Source organism: Pseudopipra pipra, chromosome W (genome assembly GCF_036250125.1).
Source record: "Pseudopipra pipra isolate bDixPip1 chromosome W, bDixPip1.hap1, whole genome shotgun sequence".
NCBI lineage: Eukaryota > Metazoa > Chordata > Aves > Passeriformes > Pipridae > Pseudopipra > Pseudopipra pipra.
Window position 1 is genome coordinate 29,217,348 of NC_087580.1, and position 15,136 is coordinate 29,232,483.

Sequence of the window (15,136 nt, forward strand, 5' to 3'; positions counted from 1 at the left end):
AACAGGAGGGGAAGACTGGATCTAAAAATGAAACCTGGAAAGCAGAGAGCAGGAGTGTCATGGTGACACTGCAGGAGAGTTCCAACCCTGGAGCAAGGTCACAGAAGAAGTGACCTTGCCCTGCCCTCAGAAGATGCCACAGCATCCTGAAGATGCTGTAAGGGAGCCCAGCTCTGCTTCACAAGTTCCCAGGGCCTGTCCCTGCCTGTGCTCCAAGGGCTTCCAGCCCACAGGACTGTGCTCAGAGAGCACTCAGGCCTTACAGCGACAAAGGGGCTCAGTGGAAGTGGCAAGAGAGCAGCTCTGCAAAGACCAAGCCCTGCTGCTCCCTGGCAGTGCTGCTGGGCTGGGATTATCCTCCTCTTCCCGTTTGCAAATACACCCTGTCCTGCAGTGTGCTGTCCTTTAGGAACAGCTAAGAAGAAGGGTCTTGGACAAAGATGGCACTGCAGAGTCATTTATTTTGTTTAAATACACAGAGAGCACAATTCATCATTTATACATCTCTGGGTCCAATTCAATGGGTAGACACTGAATTAGAAGGCAGATGCATAATAATATTTCATTGCACAGAAAATTATTGCAAGAAAACCCAATGACTTTCACGAAAAACCAGAGCAGGAGGGCTGGGCCATTGATCGGTCCCATTCTGAATGCTACACACCAGAAAACAGGCACTTTATTGCTCCTGAAAAGCATCCAGTCATCATTTTCCTCAGGGCATCCTTGAGCTCCTGGTTCCTCAGGCTGTAGATGAGGGGGTTCAGTGCTGGAGGCACCACTGAGTACAGAACTGACAGAGCCAGATCCAGGGATGGGGAGGAGATGGAGGGGGGCTTGAGGTAGGCAAAAAATGCAGTGCTGAGGAACAGTGAGACCACGGCCAGGTGAGGGAGGCACGTGGAAAAGGCTTTGTGCCTTCCCTGCTGAGAGGGGATCCTCAGCACAGCCCTGAAGATCTGCACATAGGAGAAAACAATGAAAACAAAACAACCAAATGCTAAAGAGGCGGAAATCAAGAGAAGCCCGAGTTCCCTGACATAGGACTGTGAGCAGGAGAGCTTGAGGATGTGTGGGATTTCACAGAAGAACTGGCCCAGGGCATTGCCCTGGCACAGGGGCAGGGAAAATGTATTGGTTGTGTGCAGCAGAGAATTGAGAAAGCCAGTGGCCCAGGCAGCTGCTGCCATGTGGGCACAAGCTCTGCTGCCCAGGAGGGTCCCGTAGTGCAGGGGTTTGCAGATGGCAACGTAGCGGTCGTAGCACATGATGGTGAGGAGGGAAAACTCTGCTGAGATGAAGAAGAAAAAGAAAAAGAGCTGTGCAGCACATCCCATGTAGGAGATGGTTGTGGTGCCCCAGAGAGAATTGTGCATGGCTTTGGGGACAGTGGTGCAGATGCAGCCCAGGTCTGTGAGGGAGAGGTTGAGCAGGAAGAAGCCCATGGGGGTGTGCAGGTGGTGGTCACAGGCTACAGCGCTGAGGATGAGGCCGTTGGCCAGGAGGGCAGCCAGGGAGATGGCCAGGAAGAGCCAGAAGTGCAGGAGCTGCAGCTCCCGCCTGTCTGCGAATGCCAGGAGGAGGAACTGGGTGAGGGAGCTGCTGTTGGACATTTACTCCATCATCAGAGTATTTTAATCTGTTGAGGAGGAAAAGTCACTGCTGAGTTAGACCAGGTTTCTGCAGGCAAACATTACACCTCTCACAGCCACCCCACTCTCAGGCTCTCTCTCCTCACTCAGACCTCCCTGCAGCTCCCTCCCCTGAGCTCTGGCCTTTGCTGCCTGAGGAGACCACTGGAATCAGTAACTCTGTGATGGGCTCCCAAGGACTCCTTCTTGCTCTGCTGAGAGAGGGAACTTGAAATGCAGGGTGATCTCAAATTAAATGTACTCGTGATACATTCAAGAGCTTCTCAGCTTTGCTGTTTGCAGTTTGCCCAAATGAAGGACTGAGCTGAGGGAATTCTCTGTATTGGTTCACCCACTTGCACCTGCCACACTTAGGAGTGGTTGTGGAGGTTTGAAATCCCTGACATTTCTATTGCACTGCAGGTCAAGTCTTGTGGGTTCTGAGGGGCACAGGGTCGGTCCCTTAGTGCAGAGAAAAGAGCTGCTCTGCCCATCAGTCCTGGGCTCAGCTGGCCTGTGCTGGAAGCTTGGAGCTGGAGGAGCATCACACTCAACTGTTCCCCTACGGAGAAACTGCACAGATATCCAGGAATCCATGTCCAAAGAACAGACTGACACACTGATCACCTTTTCATCTCTCCCCTCCCAAAGTGAGACACAAAATGCTGATTGCAGCTGTCCAGAGCATTTCCATGAATTTAGCACTGAGGAGTTTTCTCCATGGGGATCTTGTGCAGCACAGAAATGCTATGGTAGAGCTGCGCCCTTCTGGAGGGCACCTGCAGCCCTGCAGGACACCCAGGCAAACAGCTGAAGACCCTGAAGGTGCCTGGAGGGCACTTGGGCACTTGGCTCCCACAGACACATCCCCACAGCAGCACCCAAAGGGTTTGTGTCTGGACAGGAATCTGCCCCCCCCCAAACCTCACAGTGGCTCAGAAAACCCAATGGTGAGAACAAGGAGAGCCCAGGCAGCAGGGGATGGCAGGGAAATGCCACAGTGCTGCTGCCAAGGGAGGAGGGACACAGAGAGACAGCTGGAAATCAGGGCCCTGTCCTTGCCTGGGCTCTGGCTGCTGCAGGGCAATGCACAGCCCAGCCCCCGTGGGCCTGAGGGCACAGGCTCTGCTTAGGCTGGGAAAGGAGCCCAGGCAGGAGCTGCTCAGGGAAGGGGTCTGTGCCACAGGGACAGCAGGGAGGGGCCCACATCCCCCTGCCCAGCCCTTGTGGCAGAAGCTGCCTCTCCCTGCCTGCCTGTCTCTGGGTGAGGAGCTGTTCCTGCCAGCAGCCCCTGCCTGTGCCCAGCTCAGCTCCCTGCCAGTGCTGCCAGAGTCATCCCCAGCCCAGTGCCCAGGGGCAGCTCTGCCTGGACAGGGGCTGCAGAGCAGATCCCAGACAGCCTGTGGTGGCTGGGAAGGGGGAGGTGTTCTGGGGGGATGTGCTTCCTGAGAAGGGCCCCTGGAAATGGAGGAGGTGGAGCTGAAGCTGTGAGGAGCCCTGAGCCTGCAGCTGAAGGGCCCTGCCCAGCCCTGCCCTGCCCTGAGGGGTCACTCCTTCCACCCACCCCTTCTCCCTGCAGGGCCGTGGCAGCTCCTTGGCTGGGCTGAGAGCTGACCCTGGCAGGCAGCAGAGTCCCTGCCCCAGCACACAGAGCCCTGGGGGCAGGACCCTGCTCTGCACCACAGCCCTGGGCACCCCTGGCTGCACCCCCACCTTCCCACCCCACAGCCAGCCCTGGCACGGGGAACCTTCTGGCCCTGGGCCTCTGATGGGGCAGCAGCAAGTCCTGCTCTGCAGCAGCTTCTCCTGCTGCACCCCAGCAAATCCAGCAGAGCCATCCTGACAGCTCCTGCCACTGGGGGCATTTGGCAGCTGGGAGAGGGAGGCACTTGCAGGAACTCACCTGCACTGCTCTGCAGCCACAGCCTGACCATGGCAAAGGGCTGGCAAGGTTCCTGCCCTGAGCAGCACTGCCCTGTCCTCCCACCCCAGGATCCCTTGAACCTCCTGCACCCTTCTCCTCTCTGCCCTTGCAACCTGCAGCTCCTGCCCTGCTCTGCCATATGGCCACTTCCTCTGCACTGCAGCAACTGGGAGAGTGCTGCTGAAAGATCCTGGAAGCTGTGGGATGTGCCAGCTTTAGGAGATCCCTCCAGGAAGGCAAGTTGAACTTTCCTACAGCCAGAGAATTCTTCCTTCAAATCCTAAGAAGGTTTCTCCCATAGTGAAAACTCAGTGACCTCCCAGCCCAGGCTGCTTCTCATCTCTCTGCCTTCTCTCCTGTGCCCTGGGTGCTGCAGGCAGTGCCCTCAGCCCTGCTGGGCTGTGCAGAGGAGCTGCTCCTGCCCAGAGCTGTCTCTTTGAAGCTCCTCTTGCTTGCCAGGAGCTCCCTGTGTGCCAGGAGCCTGGCCCAGCTCAGCAGCACAGCAACAGCCCCAGGCATTTCATGACCCTCAGGGGATGTTGATGTTGTTTACATGAGACTGAGTCCCTGAGAGGAAGTTCAAACAACTTCTCAAGAAGTCAAAGTGAGATGGAAACACTGAAGTTTCTTGTAGTGTTAATGAGTCTCACTGAGGGATACAACTGAGAACGTGTCCCCAGGTTCCAGTTAGAGCAGAAATCTGCAGACAGTGATGAAAAGGATGGAAAAGCAAGGGAAAGGTGGTTCTGATGCTGAGGAAAACTGGATTTGTTTCCTTAATCCACCAGGCCAAGCCCTGACCCCCAACCCCTGGGAAGGGACATCCTGTCCCTGCCTCATTCCTCAGGGCTCTTCCTGGGGCACTGGGATGTGGGATGTGCAATGCCAAGGGCAGGACCATGGGGTGGCACCTGCCAGGCTGCTGAGCAGGGACAAGGAGGCCAGGAGGCCCCAGGGTTGCAAGGGCCACTCCCCTCCTCCTGGCATCAGGGGCACAGACAGCAGCCCTGGCCAAAGGCCTGCAGAAGGTGGCTGTGTCAGGGCCTTTCAGCTTCTCCCCATCCCTGTCTCCTCTCCAGCCCAGGCTGTCCTACGGTGTCCATGCCCTGCCCCTTTCCCTGCAGGCTGTCGTCATCCCCCCGGCTGCCCCACCTGGCTGGCACCTTCCTGCACTGACATCTCTGCATCCTCCCTGGCTCCTCCTGCACACACAAAGCCTTGGGCTCATCCAGACTCATGCTTTGTGACATATTGCACCACAACACTGACCTCAGAGGGAAATTTCTGATCTCTTGTCACCAGTCTAGGCCACCCCAGCTGCCCTTGGTGGCACTAGTTCTTTCTTAGGCTGTTTTCTGCCAGGAAGAAAAGCTCCACCAGCTCTGACACCCCCCTTCCACACCTCTCAGGCTACTCCTCTACTGTTCTCAATCTTCACACCAGTGACCCCTGAGTCCTCAGCCTCTTCATATGGGTCATGTTCTTGAGGCCCCAAATTCCTTCCTGGGACATCTCTGGGACCTCTCCAAGGTTTTGGAAGATGACAATAGAGTGCTCATATCCCAGGAAACACAGAGGGACACTTTTTTCAAAGGTTTGTCTTGGCAGAATGAGGCACAATCTCTTTAAACTTTCTGGGACAAGAGAGCTCTGAGCTCTGGGTACGGAGGGAGGTCCAAGTACCAACCACTGGAGTGGGAGCTACAAATCATCAGGTCTTGTGTTCTTTGGAGGGCCAGACACTGGTGAGAGTGGTGTGTGTGTGCACATGGAAGGACTTGAAGGGCACAATGAACTGTCTCAAAACACTGTCAAAGCAGGAAAATCCCATAGGGCACCACAACACATAAGCACTGGTGGCAAACAGGAAGGCCTTTAATTCCAAGGCCTAAAGGGAGGTGAAGCTTTGGAAGTAGCCCCCAGGACAGAATTGCCCTGTGCAGACTGTGGGAAAGAGCAGACAGCCCCAACAGGAAGCCAGGGCTGGTAAGGCAGGTCTGGGGAACCCATCCAGACAAAGATTCCCACCTGCAGACTGGAAGCACAGCGGGCAAAACTCCCACCATGGCAAGCTGTGGGAAAGGAAGCAAGTCCTTGTAGATGTGCCAGCCCAAGCTGTGGGAACAGCATCTACCCCCCTGAATACCCGGGGCTTGGGCTGTATAAAAGTGATAGCCCAGAAGCACAACTTGGGGACCCTCCACCGAGCAGAGCAGGATGAAGAAGGACCGGTGGGAGCCTCAGGGATCTCCATGGTGTGATACATTTACTTCATCTCTGTGTCTCTCTCACTGGCTTCCCACCACTCTCTTCTTCTCTCTTTCTGTTTCTTTCTCTCCCTCCTATTTACTGTTAAATCAAAGCTGGACTGCTGACTTTGGCACATGGTCTCCTTTGCAGCTGAATTTGGGCAGAGGTGTCTCTTAATAATGGGAACCTGAGAGTATCCATGAAGGTTTTACAGTGTGGGAATGGCCACTAGATTCCATGAGGTTCCACAGAGTCACAGGGTCCATTTGGCTTCATAAGGCTCTGCAGTGTGATAATGGACCCTTGATTCCATGAGTTTGCAAAATGTCTCAGGACTCCTTCGGTTCTAGGAGGCCCCACATATCACAGTGGCCCCTTGGTTCCATGAGATTCCACAGTGTCGCAGGAATCCTTTGGTTCCATGAGCCCTGCAGTGTGACAATGGCCCCTTGATTCCATGAGGTTCCACAGTGCCAATATGGGCCATTGATTTCTTGAGGTCCATAGTGTCCCGGGGTCCCTTTGTTTCCATGAGGCCCTGCAGTGTCACAGTGGCCCCTTGATTCCATGAGGTTCTGAAAAGTCTCAGGGTTCCTTTGGTTCCATGAGGCCCTGCAGTGTCACAGTAACCTAGTAATTCCATGTGTTTCCACATTGTCCCAGGGTTGCTTTGGTTCCATGAGTCCCTGAGGCTCCTCAATGTCACAATGGCCCCTTGATTCTATGAGGTCCCGAAATGTCTCAGGGCTCCCTTAGTTCCAATAGGGCCTTCATGGCACAATGAATCCTTGGTTCCATGAGGTTCCAAAGTGTCTCAGAGTTCCTTTGGGTCCAGAAGGCCCTACAGTGTCACAATGGCCCCTTTATTCCAGGAGGTTCCACAGTGTCCTTGCTGGAACACACAGGGCTGTAATGTTGTCACCCCTGCAGAGCTGCCTCCAGCTCTGGGCTCCAGCACAGGAAGGACATGGACCTGTCGGAGCGAGTCCAAAGGGGACCAGCAAGAGGATCAGAGGGATGGAGCAGCTCTGCTGTGAGGAAAGGCTGAGAGAATTGGGGTTGTTCAGGCTGGAAAAAAGAAGGCTCCAGGGTAACCTAATTGTGGCCTTCCAGTGCCTGAAGGAGCCAACAAGAAAGATGGACAGAGACTATTTACAAAGTCCTGGAGTCACAGGACAAGAGGGAATGGCTTCACACTGACAGAGGAAAGGGTTAGATGGGATATTAGAAAGAAATTCTTGACTGTGAGGGTGTTGAGATCCTGGCACAGGTTGCTCAGAGGAGCTATGGCTGCCCCATCCCTGGAAGTGTTGAAGGCCAGGCTGGATAGGTCTCAGAACAACCTTGTGTAGTGTCAAGGGGTTGGAATAAGTTGTTCTTTAAGGTCCCTTCCCACCCAAACCATTCCATGATTCTGTGACTGGTGAGGGATGTGGTGGTTGGAGCCATCTTGGGCACAGAGACCCCAAAATGGTGGAGCTTTCCTTTCTGAGTGAAGGAAGGAGGGGGCAGCAGAACTGACACCTTGGATTGCTGGTGGTCAGACTTCAGCTCTGCAGAGGGATCTGGACAGGCTGGATCAATGAGGCCAAGTGTCAGGGCCTGCCCTTGGGTCCCAACAACCCCCTGGAACGCTCCAGGCTGGGGGCAGAGGGGCTGGAGAGCTGCTCAGCAGGAAGGGACTTAGGGGTGCTGCTTGATAGAGACTGGATATGAGCCAGAGTGTGCCCAGGGGGGCAAGAAGGCCAAGGGCATCGTGGCCTTTGTGGAGAAGAGTGTGGCCAGCAGGAGCAGAGAACTGATTGCCTCTCTGTGCTGGGCACTGGGGAGGCCCCACCTGGAGTGCTGTGTCCAGTTCTGGCCCCTCAGTGCCAAAAGGCCCTTGAGGGGCTGGAGCGCGTCCAGAGAAGGGAACGGAGCTGGGGAAGGCTCTGGAAAACATGTCTGCTGAGGGACGGCTGAGGGAACTGGGCTTGTTGAGTGTGGAGAAGGGGAGGCTCAGGGGGGACCTCATTGCTCTCTGCAATGACCTGAAAGGAGGTTTTAGTGGGGTGGGGGTTGGTCTCTTCTGCCAAGGCGATAGTGAAAGGTTGTGAGGGAATGACCTTAAATTGCGTTGGGCAGGGTTCATATTAGATATTAAAGAAACCTTTTTCCACTGAGAGAGTGTTCAGGCATTGGAACAAGTAGCCCAGGGAGGTGGTGGTGTCTCTGGAAGTGTTCAGGTGTGTGGTGAGTTGACTTTGGCTGGACACCACGTGCCCTCCCAGCCACTCTATCAATCCCCTTCCAAGCAGGACAGGGGAGAGCGTAAGGTGGATGTCATAGGAGAGCTGTGATGTCACAGGGACGATGTGATGTCACATGAAGGATGTGATGTCACAGGGGAGCTATTATGTCATGGGGAGTATGTGATGTCATAGTGGAGCACGTGATGTTACAGGGGTGATATGATATCACAGGAGAGGTGTGATGTCTTATGTGACATCATAGGCGGGATTTGATGTCACAGGGGAGATCTGATGGCACAGGAATGATGTGATGTCACAGGAGAGCTGTGATGTCACAGGGGAGGATGTGAAATCACAGGGATTATATATCACAGTAGAGGTCTGATGTCATATGATAGATGTGACATCATAGGGGAGATGTGATGTCACACGCGGGATGTGATGTCACAGGGGGGATGTGATGTCATATGAGACCTGTGATGTCACTGGGCAGGTGTTATGTCATAGGGGAGCTATAATGTCATATGATGGATTTGACGTTATAGGGGAAAAGTGATGTCAGAGGAAGGGCGTGATGTCACAGGGCAGGTGTGATGTCACAGGGCAGGTGTGATGTCACAGGGCAGGTGTGATGTCACAGGGATGATGTGATGTCACAGAGAGGATGTGAGGTCACAGGGGAGCTGTGATGTCACAGGGAGGATGTGATTTCACAGGAACGATCTGATACCACAGGAGAGCTGTGATGTCACAAGGGAGAACGTGACATCACAGGGATGATGTGCTATCATAGGAGAGGTGTGATGTCCTATGGTGGATGTGATGTCACAGGGGAGATGTGATGTCACAGAAGAGGATGTGACGTCACAGAGGAGGATGTGATGTCATATGATAGATGTGACGCAGGGAGGAGCTGAGGTTGGGGAGGGCAAAACCGGCCCCAGAATGGATCAGGAATGGGGACCCCCCCTGCGTTCCCCTGTGTCAACCTGCTCTGGGGGGCTTTGGGAGGGCACCTCCCCCTCAGTGGTCATCCAGCTCACCCTAAAGGTGCCAGGACCACCCCACAGATCCCCAAGGACCCCCTAAATCCATCCAGAGCCCACCCAGGACCCCCTCAATCCCCTTTTTGGGAGGACCTTTAGGGGCACTGGTGGCTGAGCTGGGCAGCAAAGTTCATACCTGTCTACAGCCTGACTCACTGAAATGCTGATTTTTAAGCACAGAAAGGAGAAGCTTGAGGCAGTTTGTTGAAGGCAGAATGGCTGATTTCTCATGTATTTTAATTACTTCTGAAATGCTTCAAAGCCTGGTTTTCAGGGGTTTATTCAATTTGGCAAGTTCTTGGGGTTTTCTTGGGCCTTTCTTTGTGTGGGGGGTGGGTGGGTTGGTTGTTTTTACAGTTATTTGTCTCATATACTTGGTCTTTTTCCCAGGAGAACATTGATTTGTGTAGAGACAAAATCACTGGAGAATATCTTAATCTGGGGATAAAAATACTCCCCTGAGAAGGATGCAGGATGAATTTGTATTATTTATTTAAGAGTTTCAGGCCCAAAACGAGCAGTTTCAGCCAGATTTTCTAAGTGACTGAGGAACCCTTTTCTCCAAATGTGCTCCCCTGAGGCAGTTTCAAATCCCCAGTTGTGATTCAGTTTTCTGGAATGATTCTAAATGAATTAAATGCTTTTTTTGGCCATCATCTAGGCAACTGCTGCCACAGATAACATCGATTGCAAGAAGGCAGAAGAGAAAGACATGAAAGGGCCACCTGTGAGCAAAAGGTATTTTTCATTTTCAGCAGTCTCTGAATTTTTGTTACTAGTTTTCTGTTTCTGTGGAAGAGTTCAGTGTCCTCCCTCTGGGAGGGATGGGAACAAATGATTAAATGTGGAAAATGTTCTGTTCCAACACTGCAAACTGCAATTTGTCCAGATGGTCTAAAGATGTCCAGATTATCGAAAACCTTCCATATTTTTGTTTTCAGGGAGAGAAAAATATTTGATAAAGAAATCCAGCAAAGGCAAAAGTGCAAGGCCAACCCTCAGCCTGTGGAGAGCTGAGGGGTGGCACCGACAGCCCCGGAGTTACATAGGGAAAATAAGAAACACAGGAATTTTGGGGTGGGATTGAGCCATTTTCAGTGGGATTGATCCACTTTGAGGTGACAGGTTGAACCCTCTTGACTTTTGGGATGCAGAGCTGGGAGAGACTGGAATGTTAATGGTCCATGGCTCCAACACTCTCCAGTTGCAGAAGCAGTGGGGGCTTTGCTGCCCAAGGGCAAAGGAACCGCCTGGGGCAGAGGGGGGAACACCCACCCCTGGAGGGGACAGGCTGGGCTTGGAGCCAGAGAGAGGAAGTGCAATTTTTGTTTTTTTATATCACTATAGACAGGAGCCAAAACTGCCCCAAACCTACTTTACATGGAGACAAAATTGTTCTAAACTAAACTCTACATATATATATATATAGGTATAAATATAGACATAGATATACATAAACTAACTCTAATCTGCCCCAAGAGATCAGTTAAGAAGACCCTGAGTCACCCTCACTGTCAGGGGGGTCGGGACAGGGGCTGGACACGGGGGAAGTTTCTGGCAGCTGCTCACAGACCCCACCCCTGGAGCCCCCCAGGAACCAAAACATGGCCATCTAAAACCCAATACACTGCCCAGCATGGATCACCTGGACCGTGGGTCACCAGGTCTGTGCCCAGCGTGGGTCAGTGTGTAGGTCACATTTTTATGAATTGATGGATGTCCTGCAGCAAACAGGGCTGATGTGCAAATGTGTGTGTCAGTGTGTTCTGGAACTGGGTTGTGTAACTGTCTGATGGGATCTGTGAGAACTGAGAGTTGGTGTTTAGAAATGATCTCATACCTTGAGAACAACGGAGCATATCTGAAATCCCATGGGAATTTTCAGTTTAGAGGCTCAAAACCACAGATATTGCACAGTCTGTTACAATGAAGGCAAGACCAGTCTGAGGATAATGAGGGGACTGAGCCTGTGAGACCCAAGACTTGTGTTCCTAATGTTAAATCCTGAAATGTCTAAAGTTGCAACTTTTAACTGACCTTCTCTTTTAAAAATAGCAAAATTAAAGATTAAAATTAAACCCCGCAGTGTCAGGAGCAGATCTTGGCTGACCTGCATGTTCCATGCTAAATACAAAATTGAGCACTTCAGCCTTAATGGTCTGCACCTTTCCTGGATTGCCCTGATGCTGTTTGTGCTGAACAGGTGTTACAATAAAGGCAGTTTTACCTGTCCCTTGTTTACTTTTCTGAGCTCTTTGGAGCTGTCTTTTCTTGTAAGAGCAATATGTGGTTATCTATATTTGTCTGGTGGTAATTTCTCAAGGGATTTGTGTACAGGACGGGGCCTGAATTTCTTGGGTGGTTTGCACAGGTTCTTTGATAACACATTCCCTGGTGATACTTGAAAGTTTTTTACAAAATGTCTTTTGTAGCATATGCTGGGATCTGTAATGCTTGGTTGTTTGTTTTTTTTTTTTCATTCAGGGATGGGACTTGTGTAATACTCACAGGCTAATGCTTGGTCCTTAGGATTTCTTTATTAGTTTTAATTTTAATTCAAGTGTTTTAGTATCCCATTTTCCCTGCAGATGTGTGGAGGAAATGATTTGCTCACTGTAAGCAAAATAGCTGCTCTTGGTTGAAGGGCTTGGTAAGTTGTTCTTCCTTAATAACATTTACTTTTTAGCTTTTTAAAAAAAGACCTTCACAAAGGTCTGGCTTTGCACAAAATAATATGTAAAGTCAGGATGGTTTTCTGCTTGTTTGGTTTTATTTCTTTTTAAATTAAACTGTGAGCTGATAGACTTCAGATCATTCCTCATATAGTCAAAAAACCCAACATTGGCAGGCTTGAGTAGAAAAATTAAAATTAAAATTAATAATTAAAAAATTATTCATCTCCACTGGATGAATACGGGAACAGAATCTTCTCCAGTTTTCTTTAACTAAAAGGAATTTGGTCTTGACCTTTTTTTGTCCCTGCCACATTTTGTGACTTTGGACCAGTTTTATCACCGAGTTCAGTCCTGAAGTAAAAAAGTGGAATTCATGAATTGGAGGAATTCAGTTTTTAATGCGTGTCCATGAGCTTAGTTTTGATGCTTTTTGGCAAGTATTTAATCTCTTCTGCTCCTGGGCTCTGTGAGTTTTATTACTTTGTTCCTTCAGAAGTCTTAAACTGTTTTTCCCACTGCAGGTCTGTGTAGAACAGCAGATTTCTTGCCACGTTTCTCCTTCCAGCTCTTCCTCAAAACTCTTCCTGTGCCATCCACTGACGCCTTTCTAGCCCCCAGTCATCTGCTCGAATCTCTAAAACATGTGACTCGTGTTCCATTTTTATATTCATCTTCACATGACTCCTGAATCTTTCTGTGTGCATTTTTGTTTGTTTTCTCACTGGGTTGTAAATGAGCTGTTGTCACATCTGGTTTCTTGGGTAGGACTTTGGCCTTTCAGTTACACACCGAGTAATTCTTCCCTCCTTTTCTGGTTTATAATCCTTACCTAAAGGAAGGGGCTGAATGTGAAAGCCTTAATTTACTTAATGCAACAGTTGTCTACAAAAGAAGTTGCTTCAAACACCAATTGCAAAAGCATCCAAATGTGTGGATCCTGAAAGATCCAGTATTGCCCTCTCTGGTGAGCGTAGATAATGTTTAGTTGAAACACCGATTTTTATTTTCCAATTGTTTAAGAGAAGAGGGAAAATACTTGAAAACACCAGGAGCTTTATTGAAGTTGACATACTTTGCTTAATGCAATAAAGTTTATGATTTCAAACTAACACCCAAAAAAGAGTGCATCTGTGAATAAAGTCACATCTTACCGGGAATTCCTCCCTAAATCTGAGAAACCTGGCAAACAGCCTTAGCTAAAAATACCCAAACCTACGTGACTTGTGCTTTGACTGCTGTGCTTACAGAGCATCTGATGGTGGTAAAATATAAATATGTAAAAATTGTTTAAGTAAAATAAATGTTTAAATAAAATGGTATCCAAATATAAACTTGAATTCCTACGCCTTAAATATATATATAAAAAATATAAATACGTAAAAAATGTTTAAATAAATGACATGTTTAAATAAAATAAATATTTAAATAAAATGGTATCCAAATAAAAATTCAAATTCCTACACCTTAAATATATTAAAAAAATATAAATAAAAATACAAAAAATGTTTAAATAAAATAAATGTTTGAATAAAATGATACCCAAATATAAATTTGAATTCCTACGCCTTAAAGATAAAAAATAAATAAATAAATGTATAAACACCAAAAACCCTGAAACAACTCAGGGACTTCCTTTTTGCTGTGAATTTGGACAGTGTGAAATCGGCCATAAAAGTTATGTATGAGCAAACTGCCTCTCTTGTGATCTCTCACAATTTACTTATATTAAAACACGGCCTCAAATACATAAAAATTAATCCTTTAAATTCTCCTCTTCCCTTGGTACCTCCTCGGATGCACAGGAGGAAAGCTGTTGGATTTCAGTTTCCCACTTGAGGAACAGAAGGTTTCAATAGACCTCAAGTGGCTGAAGCCCTGGGTTTGGCCATCAGGCCTTGTCTTTCACTGCTGTGGTCTTTTAATAGAGCAACAGAGAATTGCAGCAAAAAACTGAAGAGAAAAACTTTGTAAATTTTGTTTCAGAATCGTTGCCTTGAACCTTTGGTCGAGGTTGGGAATGGTTTGTCTCCCTTGGCAGGGAGGGTCAGTACTCTTTGTCATTCTGACATGACTGCCCAGGTCCCTGATTTTATCGTGGCCAAAATACTGGGCTTGGAAACCAAAGCAGGAGCTGGTAGGTAACAGCAGCTTGAAAAATGGGCTGATGCCTAATTGATGTGACAGAAGGAATGAAAGACTCGTGACAGCTAAGAAAAAAATTGGGCTTTTCAGTGCCTACCTCAGGTTAGGATCACTGCATGTGTCTTAGTGGAGGAAGATGTTTTTGTAACTTTATTGAACTTGTTAGTAAAATGTGCCTTAATTCCTAAGGAAACAACCACTGTGAAATCTTTTAAACCAAATGTAGATTTCCAAAGTGTAGAAGTTGCTATTAATATTTTGGCCGTTCTGTGGCATCTTTTTGGTGTATGAATAACTCTGAGAACAAAAACGTGTTCCTAATTATAACACATTATCAGGTCTGTTTACTGCTAATTATTTTACAAGGTTGAGAGAAGAGTTTAAGATGAAAGTTGTGGGGTTACTTGCAAAGTTTTTGGTAAAACCAATGGAGTTGAACCTGGTGGGGAAATTTGCCCTTAAATTGGTTTTGGCAGATCTCATGAGTGTCTGAGGCAGAGGCCAACCCAACTGGAAAGAGCCTTTCAAGGGTGACTAAGATGTAACTAAATTACCTTTTTGAGAGGTGGGGAAAGCTGATGTCAGGAATTAAATTTCCTTATGTTATGCTTATTAAAAATATATTAATATATAAATATTAAAATGATTTTTATGGTTTTATTTATGGGGGTTTAACTGCACTCATGTTACTACTTCTGAGTGTTTGATTGTCACAATAATGGACAGCTTCGTGGTGTTTTGGTTTTTTTATTTTTCATGTTTTGATACTTTGGTCAAGGCATTAACATTAAAAATCAGTCAAAATTTTAATTCATCTTCAAACACCAAAATAGATTTGCAATGAGGTTAATGAGAACAGTGGAGGGAAAAAAAAAACCCAAGCCCAAAACCAAAACAACCCCAAAAACTGTTCATTTTTCCATTGTATTTTAAACAGGGAAGTCTGTAGAGCAGCAGAAAACAGGACACGTGGGCAGGTGTGAAAGTCAGACTGGGGCTTGTTGCACTGGTTCCAGTGCTCTTTGCTTCAGTGTAACTGGTCATTTTGAGATGAGACTGGGGAAACTGGGCTGCCAGGGCACAGACCACTGGCTGGCCCCACTGGTTTTTGCTGGGCAGTGGGTAATTTCTGCCTCACTTGTCAGAATCAGCCCACGGTTATCAGGGAATGGGGTAGTGGTGAATTTGGATTTCAGACTAAACTGAGGTTAAACTTACACATATTCAAAAGAATAAA

At 48.6% G+C, this 15,136-nt stretch overlaps 1 protein-coding gene across 1 annotated transcript; it reads right to left on the reverse strand.

The window, feature by feature from the left end:
* Positions 1 to 647: 647 nt before the first annotated feature.
* LOC135405469 (olfactory receptor 14J1-like) lies at positions 648 to 1,668 on the reverse strand. The gene has a single exon (XM_064640169.1). The coding sequence runs from the start codon at positions 1,611 to 1,613 to the stop codon at positions 657 to 659; it is 957 nt and encodes a 318-aa protein (XP_064496239.1). The 5' UTR covers positions 1,614 to 1,668; the 3' UTR covers positions 648 to 656.
* Positions 1,669 to 15,136: the final 13,468 nt, after the last annotated feature.

What these genes read in the sequence shown, in the direction of transcription:
- LOC135405469 (XM_064640169.1), bottom strand. Translation starts at nt 1,613, where the DNA reads ATGTCCAACAGCAGCTCCCTCACCCAGTTCCTCCTCCTGGCATTCGCA.